The sequence below is a fragment of the Hemibagrus wyckioides genome, linkage group LG19 (genome assembly GCF_019097595.1).
Source record: "Hemibagrus wyckioides isolate EC202008001 linkage group LG19, SWU_Hwy_1.0, whole genome shotgun sequence".
Taxonomy (NCBI): Eukaryota; Metazoa; Chordata; class Actinopteri; order Siluriformes; family Bagridae; genus Hemibagrus; species Hemibagrus wyckioides.
Window position 1 is genome coordinate 20,637,666 of NC_080728.1, and position 27,335 is coordinate 20,665,000.

Here is a 27,335-nt window from a genome sequence, read left to right on the forward strand (position 1 = left end):
TTGCTTAAATGCCTAACAGTGGCTTGATGGTCATGGGATTTTAACTTAAAACCTTCTGGTCAGTAGTCCAACATCCCAACCACTAAGCTACCACTTTCACACCTAGGTAGAACCATAAAGACCGGGACTAATCAATAGTTTGCCCTTTAAAGACTATTACTAATTAAGAGTTAAAGCTCTTAAGACTCTGACAGACCAAGACTAATGGGGAATGGGGCTAACAAAGAACCAGAACCCTAAAGACTATTCACGAATGTGAATAATAATACAACTATCCAAGAGTCAAAGCACTAAAATATTGTAGTACGCAAGAGTAAAGCCCTAAACATAAGGATTAAGCAACACTTAGAGCCTTGAGCATTGGGACTAGTGAAAGAGTTAAATATTGAAAGACTGTGAATGACTTTAAAACTTAAAACCATAAACAATAAGACTTAATCATGCATAAGAGTTTCAACAATACCTCTAACCATGTGTTACAAAGGGTGAAAATTAAAAGGAATTATAGCTTTGGCTGCAGGATATAACCAAGATCTGGGAACTGTAATGACCAGGACTATCTAAGAGCCCTAAAGACTGGGATTTATCATCCTAAGCAGTTGTACAAATCAAGAGTTAAAGCCCTTAAGACTGGAACTGAAAAAGATTCAGAGCCATAAACATTGGAACTAACCAAGAGTAATTACAGCCTTGTATATGTTTAAGTTCTTAAAGCACTTACTTAATGGCTGTAAACATAATTTAGGAAAAGTCACTGGCATAAAACATCTTTACGGTTCTATCTACAATAGACCTTGTACTTTGGACATGGACACGTCTTAGAATTACAGATAGCAGCTTATAACCGCATCGTATCTCTTTAGAGCATTATATGTCTCCTTGCCGTGAAAGACTCCCGCTGAGGAAATGAAGCCGGAGGATATTAATACACCGTCAAAATGACTAGTGTGTGCGTCAGTATCTATTTTTACAGGCTTTGTGCCTCTGCTAATCACTGCACTGTGATGTTTGGGGAATACTAAACAGTGGCCATGTCTGAAACACCGCTTGAGGCTCTCAGAGAGTATGACTCAGCAAACTGTCAGGAGCAACCGGACCAACTGACCGATCAATCTTGATTCCTGAAGCAGGAATACAACTTCAAGCACAAACACAAACTGACATGCGTACAGAGAACGCTTGGATATATTCACCATTCTGATCTAAGACGGTCAGACAAACTTTAGGAGCAGGTTGAGCTTCAAGACAACAAAATCAAACCACACTTCACTTACCTCTCTCCCTCTGCACAAGCAGGGTGGCTTCGGCTCCAACTGGACACTCCTTCAGCAATTCCACCACCCGTGTGTGAGAAAGCGTGAGAGCCGGCCGCTGGTTGATCTCCATGATGAGGTCTCCTTCACACAGGCCTGGGCAGCGCTGAGGCTCTAGCACCTGCTTCACCCTCTGACCTCCATCGCTGTCTGCTACGGTGAAGCCAAACCCGTCCGGTCCCTTCACGATGGTGACTGCGATCAACTCTGTCCCCGACGATGCCACAGAGACGCCATCATCCAGGAAGTGCGCGGTGCGGCTTAAATACTCCATATACGTGTCATACGTGGTGCAGTTGCGGCCGTTAAGCAGCAGGGGGCGGTCTCCTATGAGGCCCAGCGGAGAGATCATGGTGTTGCCTGAATCCTCTGCATCGTAGGGTAAAGGGTATCCACGACAAAGTGCCAGGGTCACGCTCTGCCCGATGGGCACCGACTGGAATAACTTCACCACGTCAGCGTGAGTTGTACCGAGAACACACACCTCATTTATGTAGACGATCACATCACCTAAACATAAAGAGACATAAATAAAGTTGCATCGCTATTTAATTATAGTATAATTAACATATTACCTTATTATTTCTATATTAACAACTAATTAATAGTGACTTGTACTAAGACTAGCATAAATTCTGAAGCCTTAGTATCCCTCACTGAATTCTAATATAGCATTAATTCGATTGTCCATTCTTATGTAACACAGCAAACAGAGGAGTCTGCCCTTAAATCCGAGTGTGTGTGATTTAATGCAATATGGAACACTTCCATTGACGAGTCTCACCCCTCACAGCTGCTGTGGGATGTTCAGGAATTTTAATTAGTCTCGTTAAACATGATCGGCATTTGCCTTCAAGCTCTGGTGGCTTGATCAATAACATCACACCATCATGGAAAACAAATGACATCTAAACCACCTCCCTGCTCCCTTTTAGCTTCGAGGAAAAAAAAGGTCAACTATATTAGGAGCCAGAAAAGATCTGGCCATTGTGTTTATAAGTATCAGTGAAGAAGAAAGGAGGTGTGGCCTTTGTGTCTGTCTGTCTCAGCAACGGAGGTGTGGCCTTTGTGTCTGTCAGTCTCAGTTATGGAGGTGTGGCCTTTGTGTATATCTGTCTGTCTGTCTCAGTAAAGGAGGTGTGGCCTTTGTGTCTGTCAGTCTCAGTAAAGGAGGTGTGGCCTTTGTGTCTATCTGTCTGTCTGTCTCAGTAAAGGAGGCGTGGCCTTTGTGTCTGTCAGTCTCAGTAAAGAGGGTGTGGTCTTTGTGTCTGTCAGTCTCAGAAAAGGAGATGTGTCCTTTGTGTCTATCAGTCTCAGTAAAGGAGGCATGGCCTTTGTGTCTGTCAGTCTCAGTAAAGGAGGTGTGGCCTTTGTGTCTATCAGTCTCAGTAAAGGAGGTGTGGCCTTTGTGTCCGTCAGTCTCAACAAAGGAGGCGTGGCCTCTGTACATATTAATCCCAGTAAAGAAGCAGCTGCCTTTTACTCCTAAAAGTTATTTTCACAATGAAACAACTTTTTTTCGTTTGGTTTAAAACAATCACTTTTGTGTTTACGATTATGACAGTTACCATGACAACGCTAGTGACCATAACACAGCAACTAAAGACACTAAAGATCATCATTAATCACTGTATCTGTAAATCCCCAAGCTGACAGAGAAATTCTACTAGTTAAAGATGATGTGGATGTTCATAAAGAAAGATCATTCAAATCCACAGAGTAGTAAGATGCACACATTCAACTTCCTGTGTAATTTATCTCCAGTATCATCCATCATCTCTCCTACATCCTGTCATGTGTGTTTATATGACGCCAAACTGACAAGAGGAGCCTCAATAAAAACACCACATCAGGCAGGGTGTGAACACCTCAACGCCATACTGGACATTATACAAACACATAAACCCCACACTGGACATTATACAAACACCTAAACCCCACACTGGACATTATACAAACACCTAAACCCCACACTGGACATTATACAAACACCTAAACCCCACACTGGACATTATACAAACACCTAAACCCCACACTGGACATTATACAAACACCTAAACCCCACACTGGACATTATACAAACACCTAAACCCCACATTGGACATTATACAAACACCTAAACCCCACACTGGACATTATACAAACACCTCAACACCACACTGGACATTATACAAACACCTCCACACCACACTGGACATTATACATACACATAAACCCCACACTGGACATTATACAAACACCTCAACACCACACTGGACATTATACAAACACCTCAACACCACACTGGACATTATACAAACACCTAAACCCCACACTAGACATTATACAAACACCTCAACACCACACTGGACATTATACAAACACCTCAACACCACACTGGACATTATACAAACACCTCCACACCACACTGGACATTATACATACACATAAACCCCACACTGGACATTATACAAACACCTCAACACCACACTGGACATTATACAAACACCTCAACACCACACTGGACATTATACAAACACCTCAACACCACACTGGACATTATACAAACACCTCAACACCACACTGGACATTATACAAACACATAAACCCCACACTGGACATTATACAAACACCTAAACCCCACACTGGACATTATACAAACACCTAAACCCCACACTGGACATTATACAAACAACTAAACACCACACTGGACATTATATAAACACCTAAACACCACAATGGACATTATACATACACCTAAATCCCACACTGGACATTATACAAACACCTACACCCCAAACTGGACATTATATAAACACCTCAACCCCACACTGGACATTATACAAACACCTCCACACCACACTGGACATTATACATACACATAAACCCCACACTGGACATTATACAAACACCTCAACACCACACTGGACATTATACAAACACCTCCACACCACACTGGACATTATACAAACACCTCCACACCACACTGGACATTAAACAAACACCTCAACACCACACTGGACATTATACAAACACCTAAACCCCACACTGGACATTATACAAACACCTCCACACCACACTGGACATTATACAAACACCTCAACACCACACTGGACATTATACAAACACCTAAACCCCACACTGGACATTATACAAACACCTCCACACCACACTGGACATTATACAAACACCTAAACCCCACACTGGACATTATACAAACACCTCCACACCAGACTGGACATTATACAAACACCTAAACACCACAATGGACATTATACATACACCTAAATCCCACACTGGACATTATACAAACACCTACACCCCAAACTGGACATTATATAAACACCTAAACCCCACACTGGACATTATACAAACACCTCCACACCACACTGGACATTATACATACACATAAACCCCACACTGGACATTATACAAACACCTCAACACCACACTGGACATTATACAAACACCTCCACACCACACTGGACATTATACAAACACCTCCACACCACACTGGACATTAAACAAACACCTCAACACCACACTGGACATTATACAAACACCTAAACCCCACACTGGACATTATACAAACACCTCCACACCACACTGGACATTATACATACACCTCCACACCACACTGGACATTATACATACACCTCCACACCACACTGGACATTATACAAACACCTCAACACCACACTGGACATTATACAAACACCTCCACACCACACTGGACATTATACATACACCTATACCCCACACTGGACATTATACAAACACATCCACACCACACTGGACATTATACAAACACCTCCACACCACACTGGACATTATACAAAAACCTCCACACCACACTGGACATTATACAAACACCTCAACACCACATTGGACATTATACAAACACCTCAACACCACACTGGACATTATACAAACACCTCAACACCACACTGGACATTATACAAAAACCTCCACACCACACTGGACATTATACATACACCTACACCCCACATTGGACATTATACAAACACATCCACACCACACTGGACATTATACATACACCTCCACACCACACTGGACATTATACAAACACCTCCACACCACACTGGACATTATACAAACACCTCCACACCACACTGGACATTATACAAACACCTCCACACCACACTGGACATTATACAAACACCTCCACACCACACTGGACATTATACAAACACCTCCACACCACAGTGGACATTATACAAACACCTAAACCCCACACTGGACATTATACAAACACCTCAACACCACACTGGACATTATACAAACACCTAAACCCCACACTGGACATTATACATACACCTAAACCCCACACTGGACATTATATAAACACCTATACACCACACTGGACATTATACATACACAAAAACCCCACATTGGACATTATACAAACACCTCCACACCACACTGGACATTATACCAACACCTCCACACCACACTGGACATTATACATACACATAAACCCCACATTGGACATTATACAAACACCTCAACACCACACTGGACATTATACAAAAACCTCCACACCACACTGGACATTATACATACACCTACACCCCACATTGGACATTATACAAACACATCCACACCACACTGGACATTATACATACACCTCCACACCACACTGGACATTATACAAACACCTCCACACCACACTGGACATTATACAAACACCTCCACACCACACTGGACATTATACAAACACCTCCACACCACACTGGACATTATACAAACACCTCCACACCACACTGGACATTATACAAACACCTCAACACCACACTGGACATTATACAAACACCTAAACCCCACACTGGACATTATACATACACCTAAACCCCACACTGGACATTATATAAACACCTATACACCACACTGGACATTATACATACACAAAAACCCCACATTGGACATTATACAAACACCTCCACACCACACTGGACATTATACCAACACCTCCACACCACACTGGACATTATACATACACATAAACCCCACATTGGACATTATACAAACACCTAAACCCCATACTGGACATTATACAAACACATCCACACCACACTGGACATTATATAAACACCTAAACACCACACTGGACATTATATAAACACCTAAACCCCACACAGGACATTATACAAACACCTCCACACCACACTGGACATTATACAAACACCTAAACCCCACACTGGACATTATACAAACACCTCCACACCACACTGGACATTATACAAACACCTCCACACCACACTGGACATTATACATACACCTATACCCCACACTGGACATACACATAAACCCCACATTGGACATTATACAAACACCTCCACACCACACTGGACATTATACAAACACCTCCACACCACACTGGACATTATACATACACATAAACCCCACATTGGACATTATACAAACACCTAAACCCAACACTGGACATTATACAAACAACTCAACACCACACTGGACATTATACAAACACATCCACACCACACTGGACATTATACAAACACCTCCACACCACACTGGACATTATACAAACACCTAATCCCCACACTGGACATTATACAAACACCTCAACACCACACTGGACATCATACAAACACCTAAACCCCACACTGGACATTATATAAACACCTCTACACCACACTGGACATCATACAAACACCTAAACCCCACACTGGACATTATATAAACACCTCTACACCACACTGGACATTATACATACACCTAAACACCACACTGGACATTATATAAACACCTCTACACCACACTGGACATTATACATACACATAAACCCCACATTGGACATTATACAAACACCTCCACACCACACTGGACATTATATAAACACCTAAACCCCACACTGGACATTATACAAACACCTCCACACCACACTGGACATTATATAAACACATAAACCCCACACTGGACATTATACAAACACCTAAACCCCACACTGGACATTATACAAACACCTCCACACCACATTGGACATTATATAAACACCTAAACCCCACACTGGACATTATACAAACACCTCCACACCACAGTGGACATTATACAAACACCTCCACACCACACTGAACATGATACAAACACCTAAACCCCATACTGGACATTATATAAACACCTCCACACCACACTGGACATTACACAAACACCTCCACACCACACTGGACATTATACAAACACCTCCACACCACACTGGACATTATACATACACATAAACCCCACATTGGACATTATACATACACCTAAACCCCACACTGGACATTATACAAACACCTAAACACCACACTGGACATTATATAAACACCTAAACACCACACTGGACATTATATAAACACCTAAACCCCACACTGGACATTATACAAACACCTCCACACCACACTGGACATTATACAAACACCTCAACACCACACTGGACATTATACAAACACCTAAACCCCACACTGGACATTATACAAATACCTCAACATCACACTGGACATTATACATACACCTACACCCCACACTGGACATTATACAAACACCTCTACACCACACTGGACATCATACAAAAACCTAAACCCCACACTGGACATTATATAAACACCTCTACACCACACTGGACATTATACATACACCTAAACACCACACTGGACATTATATAAACACCTCTACACCACACTGGACATTATACATACACATAAACCCCACATTGGACATTATACAAACACCTCCACACCACACTGGACATTATATAAACACCTAAACCCCACACTGGACATTATACAAACACCTCCACACCACACTGGACATTATATAAACACATAAACCCCACACTGGACATTATACAAACACCTCCACACCACATTGGACATTATATAAACACCTAAACCCCACACTGGACATTATACAAACACCTCCACACCACAGTGGACATTATACAAACACCTCCACACCACACTGAACATGATACAAACACCTAAACCCCATACTGGACATTATACAAACACCTCCACACCACACTGGACATTATACATACACATAAACCCCACATTGGACATTATACATACACCTAAACCCCACACTGGACATTATACAAACACCTAAACACCACACTGGACATCATATAAACACCTAAACACCACACTGGACATTATATAAACACCTAAACCCCACACTGGACATTATACAAACACCTCTACACCACACTGAACATTATACGTACACCTACACCCCACACTGGACATTATACAAACACCTCCACACCACACTGGACATTATACAAACACCTCCACACCACACTGGACATTATACAAACACCTCCACACCACACTGAACATGATACAAACACCTAAACCCCATACTGGACATTATACAAACACCTCCACACCACACTGGACATTACACAAACACCTCCACACCACACTGGACATTATACAAACACCTCCACACCACACTGGACATTATACATACACATAAACCCCACATTGGACATTATACATACACCTAAACCCCACACTGGACATTATACAAACACCTAAACACCACACTGGACATTATATAAACACCTAAACACCACACTGGACATTATATAAACACCTAAACCCCACACAGGACATTATACAAACACCTCCACACCACACTGGACATTATACAAACACCTAAACCCCACACTGGACATTATACAAACACCTCCACACCACACTGAACATGATACAAACACCTAAACACCACACTGGACATTATATAAACACCTAAACCCCACACAGGACATCATAAAAACACCTCCACACCACACTGGACATTATACAAACACCTAAACCCCACACTGGACATTATACAAACACCTCCACACCACACTGAACATTATACGTACACCTACACCCCACACTGGACATTATACAAACACCTCCACACCACACTGGACATTATACAAACACCTCAACACCACACTGGACATTATACAAACACCTCAACACTGCAATGGACATTATACAAACACCTAAACCCCACACTGGACATTACACAAACACCTAAACCCCACACTGGACATTATATAAACACCTAAACCCCACACTGGACATTATACAAACACCTTCACACCACACTGGACATTATACAAACACCTCCACACCACACTGGACATTATACAAACACCTAAACCCCACACTGGACATGATATAAACACCTCCACACCACACTGGACATTATACAAACACCTCCACACCACACTGGACATTATACAAACACCTAAACCCCACACTGGACATTACACAAACACCTAATCCCCACACTGGACATTATACAAACACCTCAACACCACACTGGACATTATACAAACACCTCCACACCACACTGGACATGATACAAACACCTCAACACCACATTGGACATAATGCAAACACCTAAACCCCACACTGGACATTATACAAACACCTCAACACCACACTGGACATTATACAAACACCTCCACACCACACTGGACATTATACAAACACCTAAACCCCACACTGGACATTATACAAACACCTCCACACCACACTGGACATTATACAAACACCTCAACACCACACTGGACATTATACAAACACCTCCACACCACACTGGACATTATACAAACACCTAAACCCCACACTGGACATTATACAAACACCTCCACACCACACTGGACATTATACAAACACCTCAACACCACACTGGACATTATACAAACACCTAAACCCCACACTGGACATTATACAAACACCTCAACATCACACTGGACATTATACGTACACCTACACCCCACACTGGACATTATACAAACACCTCAACACTGCAATGGACATTATACAAACACCTAAACCCCACACTGGACATTACACAAACACCTAAACCCCACACTGGACATTATATAAACACCTAAACCCCACACAGGACATTATACAAACACCTCCACACCACACTGGACATTATACAAACACCTCAACACCACACTGGACATTATACAAATACCTAAACCCCACACTGGACATTATACAAACACCTCAACACCACACTGGACATTATACGTACACCTACACCCCACACTGGACATTATACAAACACCTCCACACCACACTGGACATTATACAAACACCTCAACACCACACTGGACATTATACAAACACCTTCACACCACACTGGACATTATATAAAGACCTAAACCCCACACTGGACATTATACAAACACCTTCACACCACATTGGACATTATACAAACACCTCCACACCACACTGGACGTTATACAAACACCTAAACCCCACACTGGACATTATATAAACACCTAAACACCACACTGGACATTATATAAACACCTAAACTCCACACTGGACGTTATACAAACACCTCCACAGAACACTGGACGTTATACAAACACCTCAACACCACACTGGACATCATACAAACACCTAAACCCCACACTGGACATTATATAAACACCTCTACACCACACTGGACATCATACAAACACCTAAACCCCACACTGGACATTATATAAACACCTCTACACCACACTGGACATTATACATACACCTAAACACCACACTGGACATTATACATACACATAAACCCCACATTGGACATTATACAAACACCTCCACACCACACTGGACATTATATAAACACCTAAACCCCACACTGGACATTATACAAACACCTCCACACCACAGTGGACATTATACAAACACCTCCACACCACACTGAACATGATACAAACACCTAAACCCCATACTGGACATTATAGAAACACCTTCACACCACACTGGACATTATACAAACACCTACACACCACACTGGACGTTATACAAACACCTCCACAGAACACTGGACGTTATACAAACACCTCAACACCACACTGGACATCATACAAACACCTAAACCCCACACTGGACATTATATAAACACCTCTACACCACACTGGACATTATACATACACCTAAACACCACACTGGACATTATATAAACACCTCTACACCACACTGGACATTATACATACACATAAACCCCACATTGGACATTATACAAACACCTCCACACCACACTGGACATTATATAAACACCTAAACCCCACACTGGACATTATACAAACACCTCCACACCACACTGAACATGATACAAACACCTCCACACCACACTGGACATTATACAAACACCTCCACACCACACTGGACATTATACAAACACCTAAACCCCACACTGGACATTATACAAACACCTCCACACCACACTGGACATTATACAAACACCTCAACACCACACTGGACATTATACAAACACCTAAACCCCACACTGGACATTATACAAACACCTCCACACCACACTGGACACTATACAAACACCTCCACACCACACTGGACATTATACATACACCTCCACACCACACTGGACATTATACAAACACCTCAACACCACATTGGACATTATACAAACACCTAAATCCCACACTGGACATTATACAAACACCTAAACCCAACACTGGACATTATACAAACACCTTCACACCACACTGGACATTATACAAACACCTAAATCCCACACTGGACATTATACAAACACCTAAACCCAACACTGGACATTATACAAACACCTTCACACCACACTGGACATTATACAAACAACTCAACACCACACTGGACATTATACAAACACATCCACACCACACTGGACATTATACAAACACCTAAACCCCATACTGGACATTATACAAACAACTCAACACCACACTGGACATTATACAAACACATCCACACCACATTGGACATTATACAAACACATCCACACCACACTGGACATTATACATACACATAAACCCCACACTGGACATTATACAAACACCTCCACACCACACTGGACATTATACAAACACCTCAACACCACATTGGACATTATACAAACACCTAAATCCCACACTGTACATTATACAAACACCTCCACACCACATTGGACATTATACAAACACCTAAACCCAACACTGGACATTATACAAACACCTAAACCCAACACTGGACATTATACAAACACTCAGAATCATTTGAATACAAGGCCACACCCACCAGGACAGTTAAACCCATGCTTAAACAGTGATTGTGTGTTGATTCAGTTTTGTTGAGTGTTAATATTATTCAGCGATGTTATATCAGATACAGAGATATCAAGTTGCTCATTAGAATATTAGACCACGCCCCTTTTTGGACAGCTCAGTGATTCAGCTGCTGAGTGTTTTATCACATTTCTGTCTCACATTTTCCTGTGTTTTTGGTAGACACCTACTGGGTGAAGCATCACAGAGAATATTCTATTATATCTGTAATATTTGTACACAGTTATAAACAATTAATCAGTCAATTATTCTAATTATATTTGTAAGCAGTTTATTTAAGTTGTCTTTATTTGACACATATACATTACTGCACAGTGAAATTCTTTCTTTGCATATCCCATCCTCTGGGGTTGGGGTCAGAGCACAGGGTCAGCCATGATGCAGTGCCCCTAGAGGAGGGTGGGTGGGTCGGTCAGGGGCCTTGCTTGGCAGTGCTGGGGCTTGAACCCCAATCTTCCAATCAACAACCAGGAGCCTTAACCACTTGAGCTATCCAGTTGAAAGAATCAGCTTCGTCGCATGATGTCTAATCTTTCAGTGATTAAAATAAAAGATGTGTTTCTGCTCTAAAGCTGGACTCGGAATGATGAGAGAGAGCAGTTTGGAAGCGTGAACTCCTCAGATCCCAGAGCTCTGAAAAAGATGTACAGAGCCAACTGTCACACGCAGGGACGAAAGCCAGCGCTGCAGGTTGGCTGATATCTCGTTTCTCTCTCTCTCTCTCTCTCTCTCTCTCTCTCTCGCGCCCATGCCTGCTTTCCCATGATGCACCTAAACAGCTCATTAGGCATCTAGTGAGCTCTTAATAGCACACGCAGGTGCAAACAAACAGAAACACAACAGGAGCCCAGAGGAACAAACCGGACTTACAGCCAGAGCTGAACCAAAGTGTGTGTGTGTGTGTGCGCGTGTGTGTGTTGGGCTTTTCACACTCAGTGTGTGCTTGGGAATTTTACACTTACAAGCTGGCTAAACACAAGCTCTTTACAACTGTATTAAATACTGTGTGTAGCTCATCTGAATGTGGGATTAAAAATGACAAAATCAATTAATTCTTAATTATTTATTTGTTTGTTTAAATGTGTAAACAAAATAAATTACTTCAGGCCATAATGTCTGTTGTACATAGTTTGTCAAAAGCTGTATAAATATGGCTTAAACATTAGCTTTTTTAATAAATACAGGAGCCAGGGAAACTTGTGATGTCATAATGTCATGATGTCATGATGACTGACATTTCGAATGTAAATTAAGCTCCACCTTCTCTGACCTAGACACCTAGAACATGGCAGGATCAGGATCCTGGAGGATAATAAGAGGTGTTTGTGTATATAAACCAGTGTGTGTGTGTGTGTGTGTGTGTGTGTGTGTGTGTGTGTGTGTGTGTGTGTATATATATATATATATATATATATACATACCTGTAGCCATCTTGCCATCCTGTGCAGCAGGACCGTCTGGAATCACGCTCTTCACCTGCAGGAACTCGTCTGGCTCGTCTCCCCCGATGATTGTGAAGCCGAATCCCATGGTGCTTTTCTGCAGCGTCGTGGAGAGGAACCTGCCCTTCAGCTGTGTGGGGTCTCGAGTGAACAGGGGCTTCTCTACATACACACACACACACACACACACACATACACACATCAACACAAATCATAATCAAACGCTGCCAGAGCAATATTATAACACTGGAGAGCTGCTCTTAAAGAACACAAATCAGCAGTGAGAGCACACACACACACACTTATTGTTGCTCCAGTATGAGTGTCACTGCCTGGATTTCTTCCTCATACACTTATCAGGCATAACATTATGACCACCTGCCTTATATTGTGTTGGTCTCCCTTCTGCTGCCAAAACAGCCCTGACCTGTCCTGCACTGTGTATTCTGACCCCTTTCTATCAGAACCAGCATTAACTTCTTCAGCAATTTGAGCAACAGTAGCTCGTCTGTTGGATCGGATCACACGGGCCGGCCTTCTCTCCCCACGTCCATCAATGAGCCTTGACCGCCCATGACCCTGTCACCGGTTCACCACTGTTCCTTCCTTGGACCACTTTTGATAGATACTGACCACTGCAGACCGGGAACACCCCACAAGAGTTGCAGTTTTGGAGATGCTCTGATCCAGTGGTCTAGCCATCACAATTTGGCCCTTCATCAAACTCAAAGCTCAAATCCTTACTCTTGTCCATTTTTCCTGCTTCTAACATCAACTTTGAGGACAAAATGTTGACTTGCTGCCTAATATATCCCACCCACTAACAGGTGCCATGATGAGGAGATACTCAGTCTGATTCACTTCACCTCTCACTGGTCATAATGTTATGCCTGATTGGTGTACACTCATAACTGAAGCAAGAAAAGCGCAGTGAGGAGGCATATCAGGAGCGCACAAACATCTCCTCCTCTTTTTTCACGGGATCAAAACCGGGCCTCAACCCACTAAACCCAGGAAACTCACAGAGCGGCATGGCGCTGATTAGCAGAGACCTCTCACTGCTCCATTACATCCACACATAATGTAATTAGCAGGGTTTTTTCATTTCCATGTCTCTTTCTGGATCTGTCTCCGAGTCCATGCTTTAATTCAGGGACTGTTAATGAGCCGAGAAAAAAAAAGGGCGCATGCGAATCCGAAAAAGATTCAGTCATTTTTTGCACAAAAAAAAAAACAGTATAAGGTCTAATTTAACATGTCCCTAAATTATTTATATACTTTACACTGATGGAAAAGCTTAACAATGACAAATTTCTATTTATTTCTGAAGTAATATTAGCTTTGGGTTTATTTTTGCGGTAATGTTTAAGGCCTCATCAGCTGATGTACTAAATATTTAAATATTTATAAATATTTCATATTTAATAATATAAGTAATATTTATTTTGACATTAAAATCAAACAGGAGTCACATATAGATTGTGATCAAATGAAATACTACATTATTGTCACACATTAACGCATCCATTTTTAAAAAAAGAAAATTAGCTTGAACTACACACCAATAGTAACCAAGTGTGGGGGGTGGGGCCTGGAACATTTCAGCCAATCAGCTCTCGTCTTTAAACTAGAATGCATCAATCTACAAAAATTTGTGCAGAAAATGACAGAATTATATGAATAAATAAAAACCCAGGCATAAAATAAATAAGGAAAGCAAATCCGAAGAGGAACTGAAGGGAGTTGTGGAAAAAGCCTGAGGGAAATAGGAAGCGTCTTGGCTCCTGCAGCAGGCAGGCATTCCTCCAGCGCAGCAGAGGGCGCTGTAAAGAGGACGTACCGTGCGGTCCGAATGTTCCGGGCCGGCTCGGGGGGGCCTCGGGCAGGTCAGTGAGGCTGTGAGAGCGCTCGGGAGCCGGGCCCGCGTACGCCAGCCTCGCCCGGGGCAGAGTGGCGAAGGACACGCCCTCATCCACTGTTTCAGACGGAGAGAACACGCTCAGGAAGTGGAAGTGCAGGAGGAAACTAAACACACCAACACCACTGAATACCACTCAAGTGTTTCTCAATAACATCTCTCCAAAACCTTCAGCCTGACCTCACAAATACACACGGAGGGGGAGGGGGGGGTCAGTGTTCGGGCCACACTGTTGATGACTCATAGAGGTGTTCGTATGGTTATATATATTTATATATATATATATTGTGTGTGTGTGTGTGTGTGTGTGTTTGTTAGAGATTATAATACCTCTGTATAAAGCAGGCAGTGGAAGCGAGGAAAGGCCTTGGCTTTGCATCTGCAGTCTCCTCTTAGCCTCTAGAACTGGGTTCTCAAACTGAGTCCTCCTGTTTATATGACTGAAAGAGAATGAGAGAGAGAGAGAGAGAGAGAGAGAGAGGGAGAGAGAGAGAGAGAGAGAGATGGATGGATGGGGTTAATGCTGACATGTTGAGTATTAATGAGTGTAAATCCACCTGCAGACAGTAAATTCCCAAAAGGCACAAACTGGTGTCTAATATTTATTTATTTTTTCATTGCACATTAAAAGAGAATCACTTTGAAGCTCGGACAGTGGAGAACATCTCAATCTGTTCTGCTGAAGAAAAAAAAACCCAACACTAATGACCTAATGACCAATTAATGAGAAATTGATTCCGTCCAATCACACACACACTGACCTCCGCATAATCACTAATTAATCGACTTACATCATCACATAAATGTAATGAATGACCAGAGATCAGAGACTTCAGAGCACAAAAACAACACCGCCTGGCCTAATGCTCCATTTGACTAATTAAATGTCTTCTGATGACCTTCTGATGGGTTCTAACAGGTTACAGGCCTCTGACTCGGACCTGCAGAGGCGTCCAGTTACAGCAAAGATGATAAACTTCAGGTAGGAAAAGAGTAGAGAGTGAGAGATTAGATCCTTATTAAACTGGACAGAATCCTGAGTGAGGACAGAACAGTCAGACATGGGTTCTCTATCTCTCATAGAACCTTGATGTTTACGTCGTGTTTTCTAAGTCACCAAACACCGACACACACCATCTACTGTACCATCACCATCATTACCACACTCTAACATCCCTCACAAACACTACAGTTAACATTAACATACAGCAACAGCGCCCAACAAACACCAGCATTCAACATTACACACTGTAGTCATTAAACACCAACATACATCAGTCAAAAGAAAGATAATAACACCTCCAAACATGAGGATTAACAAAATTAAAAAACACAATTGTTCAAACACACTAACATTCACCACTAAACACCATAACTAAGAAGAGCAAACGCCACAATAAAAAAACACCAACATCCACCACCACCAAACACTACAATTAACACCAACATCCACCACCACCAAACACCACAATTAACACCAACATCCACCACCACCAAACACCACAATTAACACCAACATCCACCACCACCAAACACCACAATTAACACCAACATCCACCACCACCAAACACCACAATTAACACCAACATCCACCACCACCAAACACCACAATTAACACCAACATCCACCACCACCAAACACCACAATTAACACCAACATCCACCACCAAACATCACAATTAAAACCAACAATCACCACTACACAATTAAACAACACAATTAAACAATACCAACAATCAATACTACCAAACACCACGATTAAACAACACCAACAATCAACACCGCAACTTTAAATAACACCAACAATCACCACCAAACACCATCATTACCACACATCAGCATTTGCCACCAAGGACGATAATAACTCCAACATTTATCATTCAAATATAATTATATAATGACAACAATCAGCCCCAAACACCATTAAAAACACAAACATCTGCCACTAAGGAAGAGAATAAACAAACACTGACAATAATCACTAAAAAACAATTACATAAAACCACCAAACACCATCAGTAACAAACACTCCTACACTAAGAACTGCATTTGACACCATCATTAACAATCCCCAGCAACCAACATCTAACATGTACAGCCAACACTGAATACCATCAAACACCAACAAAATCCAAACAAACACCACAGTTAACAAACATCAGCACTCACCATCAAACACCAACACCCCCCAGTAAACACCAGGACCCTAAAATCTAAACGCTGCTGCAGATCAGATTAGTCTCCCAGGTCGTCTCTGAGACATGACGGCAGATTCTGTGCCAGAAACCCGAGTGAAAATGAAGCAGAGGAGAAGAAGTTGGCAGAAGCGCTCGGTGTTCTCAGTCAGGGAGCAGACTGCAGCTCCGACTGAAGTTAGACGTGAGGAAGATTATTACATATATAATGGATTTCTCTCTCACACACACTCTGTTACCTAATAAACAGATTCATGCAGATTAGACGTCTCTCATGTTATGGCTGCAGGACAGAAATGTACAGTATATTACAGGATTTCAGAGCAGATGGAGTTCTCTCAGACTCCCACACATCAGATCAGCACAGGAAAAAGACACAAAAAAGAAAAAACTGAAGGTGAAATCCGAGCCAAGTTTTAAAAAACTAATAGACAATTAAAGCATTCAGCACGCACCCTTCAAATACAGACATTCACCATCAAACACCAACATTCACCATCAAACACCAACATTCACCATCAAACACCAACATTCACCATCAAACACCAACATTCACCATCACACACACACCAACATTCACCATCACACACACACCAACATTCACGATCACACACACACCAACATTCACCATCAAACACCAACATTCACCATCAAACACCAACATTCACCATCACACACACACCAACATTCACCATCACACACCAACATTCACCATCACACACGCCAACATTCACCATCAAACACCAACATTCACCATCACACACACACCATCACACACACCAACATTCACCATCACACACACACCAACATTCACCATCACACACACACCAACATTCACCATCACACACACACCATCACACACACCAACATTCACCATCACACACACACCAACATTCACCATCACACACACACACCAACATTCACCATCACACACACACCATCACACACACCAACATTCACCATCACACACACACCATCACACACACCAACATTCACCATCACACACACCAACATTCACCATCACACACGCCAACATTCACCATCACACACACCAACATTCACCATCAAACACCAACATTCACCATCACACACACACCATCACACACACCAACATTCACCATCACACACACACCAACATTCACCATCACACACGCCAACATTCACCATCTCACACGCCAACATTCACCATCAAACACCAACATTCACCATCACACACACCAACATTCACCATCAAACACCAACATTCACCATCACACACACACCATCACACACACCAACATTCACCATCACACACACACCATCACACACACCAACATTCACCATCACACACACACCAACATTCACCATCACACACACACCAACATTCACCATCAAACACCAACATTCACCATCACACACGCCAACATTCACCCTCAAACACCAACATTCACCATCACACACACACCAACATTCACCATCACACACGCCAACATTCACCATCAAACACCAACATTCACCATCACACACACACCAACATTCACCATCAAACACCAACATTCACCATCACACACACACCAACATTCACCATCACACACACACCAACATTCACCATCACACACACACCAACATTCACCATCACACACGCCAACATTCACCATCAAACACCAACATTCACCATCACACACACACCATCACACACACACCAACATTCACCATCACACACACACCAACATTCACCATCACACACACACCATCACACACACCAACATTCACCATCACACACACACCAACATTCACCATCACACACGCCAACATTCACCATCACACACGCCAACATTCACCATCTCACACGCCAACATTCACCATCAAACACCAACATTCACCATCACACACACCAACATTCACCATCAAACACCAACATTCACCATCACACACACACCATCACACACACCAACATTCACCATCACACACACACCATCACACACACCAACATTCACCATCACACACACACCAACATTCACCATCAAACACCAACATTCACCATCACACACACACCAACATTCACCATCACACACGCCAACATTCACCATCAAACACCAACATTCACCATCACACACGCCAACATTCACCCTCAAACACCAACATTCACCATCACACACACCAACATTCACCATCAAACACCAACATTCACCATCACACACACACCATCACACACACCAACATTCACCATCACACACACCATCACACACACCAACATTCACCATCACACACACACCAACATTCACCATCACACACACCAACATTCACCATCAAACACCAACATTCACCATCACACACACACCAACATTCACCATCACACACACACCAACATTCACCATCACACACACCAACATTCACCATCACACACACACCAACATTCACCATCACACACACCAACATTCACCATCACACACACACCAACATTCACCATCACACACACCAACATTCACCATCACACACACACCAACATTCACCATCACACACGCCAACATTCACCATCACACACACACCAACATTCACCATCACACACACACACCAACATTCACCATCACACACGCCAACATTCACCATCAAACACCAACATTCACCATCACACACACACCAACATTCACCATCACACACACACCAACATTCACCATCACACACACACCAACATTCACCATCAAACACCAACATTCACCATCACACACACACCAACATTCACCATCACACACGCCAACATTCACCATCAAACACCAACATTCACCATCACACACGCCAACATTCACCCTCAAACACCAACATTCACCATCACACACACCAACATTCACCATCAAACACCAACATTCACCATCACACACACACCATCACACCCACCAACATTCACCATCACACACACACCATCACACACACCAACATTCACCATCACACACACACCAACATTCACCATCACACACGCCAACATTCACCATCAAACACCAACATTCACCATCAAACACCAACATTCACCATCACACACACACCAACATTCACCATCACACACACACCAACATTCACCATCACACACACACCAACATTCACCATCACACACACCAACATTCACCATCACACACACACCAACATTCACCATCACACACACACCAACATTCACCATCACACACACCAACATTCACCATCACACACACACCAACATTCACCATCACACACGCCAACATTCACCATCACACACACACCAACATTCACCATCACACACACACACCAACATTCACCATCACACACGCCAACATTCACCATCAAACACCAACATTCACCATCACACACACACCAACATTCACCATCACACACCATCACACACACCAACATTCACCATCACACACACACCAACATTCACCATCAAACACCAACATTCACCATCACACACACACCAACATTCACCATCACACACGCCAACATTCACCATCAAACACCAACATTCACCATCACACACGCCAACATTCACCCTCAAACACCAACATTCACCATCACACACGCCAACATTCACCCTCAAACACCAACATTCACCATCACACACACCAACATTCACCATCAAACACCAACATTCACCATCACACACACACCATCACACACACCAACATTCACCATCACACACACACCATCACACACACCAACATTCACCATCACACACACACCAACATTCACCATCACACACGCCAACATTCACCATCAAACACCAACATTCACCATCACACACACCAACATTCACCATCACACACACCAAAATTCACCATCAAACACCAACATTCACCATCACACACACACCAACATTCACCATCACACACACACCAACATTCACCATCACACACACCAACATTCACCATCACACACACACCAACATTCACCATCACACACACCAACATTCACCATCACACACACACCAACATTCACCATCACACACACCAACATTCACCATCACACACACCAACATTCACCATCACACACACACCAACATTCACCATCACACACACACCAACATTCACCATCACACACGCCAACATTCACCATCACACACACACCAACATTCACCATCACACACACACCAACATTCACCATCACACACACGCCAACATTCACCATCACACACGCCAACATTCACCATCAAACACCAACATTCACCATCACACACACACACCAACATTCACCATCACACACACACACCAACATTCACCATCACACACGCCAACATTCACCATCAAACACCAACATTCACCATCACACACACACCAACATTCACCATCACACACACGCCAACATTCACCATCAAACACCAACATTCACCATCACACACACACACACCAACATTCACCAGCCTTAGTACACACCATAATTAACAAACACCACGGAACCCAGAAGTAAATAAGACAAGTTTTATTTATTTTTATTTACTCATTAAATGTTGCAACAATTTTCACACAAAGTTCTAAATGTAACTAAGCTTGTACTACCCTTAAACTGACTGTGAGCTCATATGCAAATCAGCTTCTGAAAGCCACGCCCCCACAATAGCAAGCAAATCAACATTACCTCTTTTTTTCTAGTTTTGCTTTCGCTTAATGATATGAATTTTAAAACAGAAAGTCGTACAGAACTTTCAGCTCTGGAGTCATTGTAATTTCATTCTGGTGTAAAAATGAAAGATTAGTTTTTGTTGAATTTACTGAAACACCAATCGTTTGTTTGTCTGTTGTTGTTTTTTTTCAGAGAGAAAGGTTCTGATGCTGTATAAAGAGAAGAAACAGAAACTTACTCCACATAATAACTGCCGTAAACTGGATCATCGATCTTCTCCCAGCCGTATGGAAGCTCTGAAAAAACACACAGCAATCAGAACGGAGAACCGAGAAAGAACAGGTGAGAAGAGAAAGAAAGAAGGAAGGAAGGAAGAAAGGAAGGAAGGGAGGGAGGCAGGGAGGAAGGAAGAAAATAAGAAAGAAAGAAAGAAAGAAAGAAAGAAAGGGAGGGAGGGAGGGAAGGAATTGAGGAAGGAAGGAAGGAAGGAAGGAAGGAAAGGAAAGTAGGAAGAAAAGAAGGAAGGAGGGAGGGAGGGAGGAGGGAAGAAAGAAAGAAAGAAAGAAAGAAAGAAAGAAAGAAAAGGAGGGAGGGAAGGAATTGAGGAAGGAAGGAAGGAAGGAAGGAAAGGAAAGTAGGAAGAAAAGAAGGAAGGAGGGAGGGAGGGAGGAGGGAAGAAAAGAAAGAAAGAAAGAAAGAAAGAAAGAAAGAAAGAAAGAAAGAAAGAAAGAAAGAAAGAGAGGGAGGGAGGGAGGGAGGGAAGAAAGAAAGAAAGAAAGAGAGGGAGGGAGGGAGGGAGGGAGGGAAGAAAGAAAGAAAGAAAGAAAGAAAGAAAGAAAGAAAGAAAGAAAGAAAGAAAGAAAAAGAAAGGGAGGGAGGGAGGGAGGGAAGGAATAAAGAAAGGAAGGAAGGAAGGAAGGAAGGAAGGAAGGAAAGGAGGGAGGGAGGAGGAAAGAAAAGAAAGAAAGAGAGAAAGAAAGCAATTGAACCTAGCTAGTGACCTAGCGTGCAAGCTAACCTAGCGAATGAAAGCTCTATTACTGAAGAATTCAAACTAGCTAGTAAAAGCTAACTTAGAGAGTATTGCTAACTATCAAGTAAAAACTAAACACGTGAGTAATGCGAACTAGCGAGTGAAAGTTAACCTAGCGAGTGTGACACGGATCCTGGTTTAGCATCGATCTACCTTGTAGGAGGAGTCTAAAACAGCAGGCTGTCAATCAAGCATGTTCATTAGACTATTAGACCACACCCACCGGAACAGTCTATAGATGGACCTGCTGAGTGATTCAGCTGCTGTTTCAGCATGTGTGTGTGTGTGCATACAGTACACACACACACACACACACACACACACACACACGCGCTTTGTATTCCCGCGGCCCCGGAAACCATCACCATAGCAACCCCGGACAGAAGCCTCTCGGGCTGAACTGAGGGCTCTTTCACGGTGCCTGATTTCCGCTCTCTCTCTCTCTCTCTCTCTCTCTCACACACACACACACACACACACACACTTACCCATTAGCGTGAAAAGAGAAAAGTAGCACATGTTAACATTTTAAATAAACCCAGAAAATCCAGGATGAAGAAACTCCGAGCCAATTATCAGCAGCTGATCTGAATAATCCTTCATTTCACATGCGTTTGGTAAAATCCTTGACCTTTCCAGATGCGCAAGAGGAGAGAGAAGAGGACGTTCAGCCGTGTGTCCTTCAGGATTAGCTGCTTTACTAATCACATCCTTCCTGTCTCATCGAGCAGCGGTTTAACCCGCGAGGAAAACTGACACGCATCAGCGTCATCGCACACTCCATTAGCATAAACTTTCTTTCTTTATTTTCTCTCCATCGCTAGTTCATTGCTTCACCTGAGGATGGATCCTGGACTAGCGCCAGGTGTTTTTATTTCTCATAAACACTCCTCTGGACTAACTAGCTAATTAGCCAAATTCTAATTAGACACATTAGCTAGCGTGTTTCATCCTGCTCACTTTTCACACAGAAACCTGTAAAGAATTCTCAGGATGTTAGCCTGAGAATGAACTTTTCTTAGACGCTATTTACGAGAGATGTGGAAGATGTCTGAAAAGTTTAAACTAGCTGCGTGACATTTAGCTATACTTTTAGCTATGGTGATTGTCATAGTAACGGTAAGGCTGTTGTTCGGGACTCCTGCTTGTCAGCTACTGTAGCTAGCTAGGATTTACCTTAACGACTTGCTAATGTAAGCAAAGTTTAGCATGGTATGATGGTGGTGTGGGCGGGTTTTGTACATTTGCATAATTATGTATATTCATGAGATTTTCTAGCTAACAGACACCACAGTCACAGTAACAATTAAGTAGCTTGGGTGGGCGGAGCCTGCATGAATAAAAATGTCAGAAGAATCAGAGAACAGAGAGAAAGAAGGATCTCGGAACCTTCAGTAATATATCCGTTTATCTGTTTAGGCTAAAAATCCCGGGGGGTTATTTTTCAGACTCCCCTGCAGACTGAACTTTCCAGAAGTGAAGAAATTTCCTACGAGGGTGATTTAAAGCGTTATTAACTCCGGGGTCTCGGCCGTGCTGACCGCAGCGCTGAGTGTTTTTGCGTCACTGTTTCTCTTCTCCACTGTCCATCACCAGAATCCCAAACTTCAGCAGAATGATGAAACCCCGAGAAACACGGGGGAGGGGGGCATGTGGAGGGGTGTATTCAGGGGGCAGATTGTTGGGGGAAATATTATTCTCTCCATCAGAGAGAGAGAGGGAGAGAGAGAGGGAGAGAGTGAGAGAGAGATATGTGATGCAGAGCTGTCACTAGAGCTGTCATGAGACTGATTTCAATCCAAAAGATCCTCACTAAGCAAAATTCTCAGTTACACACATACACACACGCACACACACACACACATAGACATACACACACACATACACACACACACACACGCACACACATACATGCACACACACATACACGCACACACATACACACACGCACACACACACACACACATAGACATACACACACACATACACACACACGCACACACATACACACACGCACACACACACACATAGACATACACACACACATACACACACACGCACACACATACACACATACACACACACGCACACACATACACACACACGCACACACATACACACACACGCACACACATACACACACGCACACACACATACAAGCACACACACACACACATAGACATACACACACACATACACGCACACACATACACACACGCACACACACATACACGCACACACATACACACACGCACACACACACACACACATAGACATACACACACATACACACACGCACACACATACACACACGCACATACACACACATACATACACACACGCACACATAGACATACACACACAAACAAACACACACACACACAAACATATGGACATATACACACACACACACACATAGACACACACACACACACACACACAAACATATGGACATATACACACACACACACACATAGACACACACACAGACACACACATAAATAGACATATATATATATATACACACATACACAAACACACAGACACATATACACACACACACACACATAGACATATACGTATACACACACACACACACACAGAACGGATCCTAATATTCTCAGCTCCTGTAGCTCATTTTTAGCAAATCAGTACACCAACATAAAAGGCTGTAGGTGATGATGTCATTTCCTGTTTCACACAGGAACACAACTTTAGTGAGAAAACGTTTCAGATGTTTTATATCACGGCTTTAGAGTGTGTTCTACACTACTGACTCTCTGACCACTCACAGAGTGGACAAGAGATACACAGATTAGATCCGATATAAGACAGAAAGAAAGAAAGAAAGAAAGAAAGAAAGAAAGAAAGAAAGAAAGAAAGAAAGAAAGAAAGAAAGAAAGAAAGAAAGAAAGAAAAACTCACCGTCTTCGTTGCACTCCTCTGGTGGTTTAGCTTTCTTTGCGAGTCGTGGATCTAACCATGATGTTGTCTTAGTGTTGTGACTGCAGAACAGAGAGAGAGAGAGAGAGAGAGAGAGAGAGAGAGAAACTCCCCTGTGATCATCTCTAAAAGCGTTTAGGTTAAGAAAACAGCAATCGATACTTTCAATTAGCTCGTGGCCTCTCATTAGGACAGAGAGAAGGAGAGAGACACACACACACATATCCCAGACTCAAGTGTCAAGTATCACTCAGAGTTTCATCTCTCCACACACTGACCATTAGTTTCTGTTTCTACTTCTATTCTGTTCTTTTTTCCTTGTCCCCCAACCTGATCACTTGACCCAATCTCCTGACCCGATCTCCTGACCTGATCACTTGACCCGATCTCCTGACCTGATCTCCTGACCCGATCTCCTGACCTGATCACTTGACCCGATCTCCTGACCTGATCACTTGCCCCGATCTCCTGACCCGATCACCTGATCTGATCACCTGACCTGATCACCTGCCCCGATCTCCTGACCTGATCTCCTGACCCAATCACCTGATCTGATCACCTGACCTGATCACCTGGTCCAGTTTCCTGACCCGATCTCCTGATCTGATCACCTGACTTGATCTCCTGCCCCGATCACCTGATCTGATCACCTGACCTGATCACCTGGTCCAGTTTCCTGACCCGATCTCCTGACCTGATCACCTGACTTGATCTCCTGTTGTTGGATTACATTTTGGAATTTTCTCCCCTGTTTTTTTTGTGTATGCAAAATGTAAAAAAAAACAGGTGACATAATGACTGACATCAGCGTTG

The 27,335-nt window shown here is 42.8% G+C and overlaps 1 protein-coding gene across 18 annotated transcripts in view; it reads right to left on the bottom strand.

Annotated features, from left to right (window-relative positions):
• The window catches only part of magi2a (membrane associated guanylate kinase, WW and PDZ domain containing 2a), a 168,974-nt gene that overhangs the window by 48,237 nt on the left and 93,402 nt on the right, over nt 1-27,335 (bottom strand). For 12 of the 18 annotated variants that reach the window (XM_058416827.1, XM_058416826.1, XM_058416831.1 and 9 more), the window contains 6 exons: nt 26,505-26,584; nt 22,785-22,842; nt 16,120-16,229; nt 15,712-15,846; nt 13,851-14,033; nt 1,275-1,823 (listed from right to left, as the gene is read on the bottom strand). In XM_058416827.1, the coding sequence (XP_058272810.1) occupies nt 1,275-1,823; nt 13,851-14,033; nt 15,712-15,846; nt 16,120-16,229; nt 22,785-22,842; nt 26,505-26,584 (1,115 nt within the window). The remainder of the gene's footprint in view (nt 1-1,274; nt 1,824-13,850; nt 14,034-15,711; nt 15,847-16,119; nt 16,230-22,784; nt 22,843-26,504; nt 26,585-27,335) is intronic. The other 6 variants (XM_058416829.1, XM_058416839.1, XM_058416838.1 and 3 more) reach the window with 1 other exon arrangement.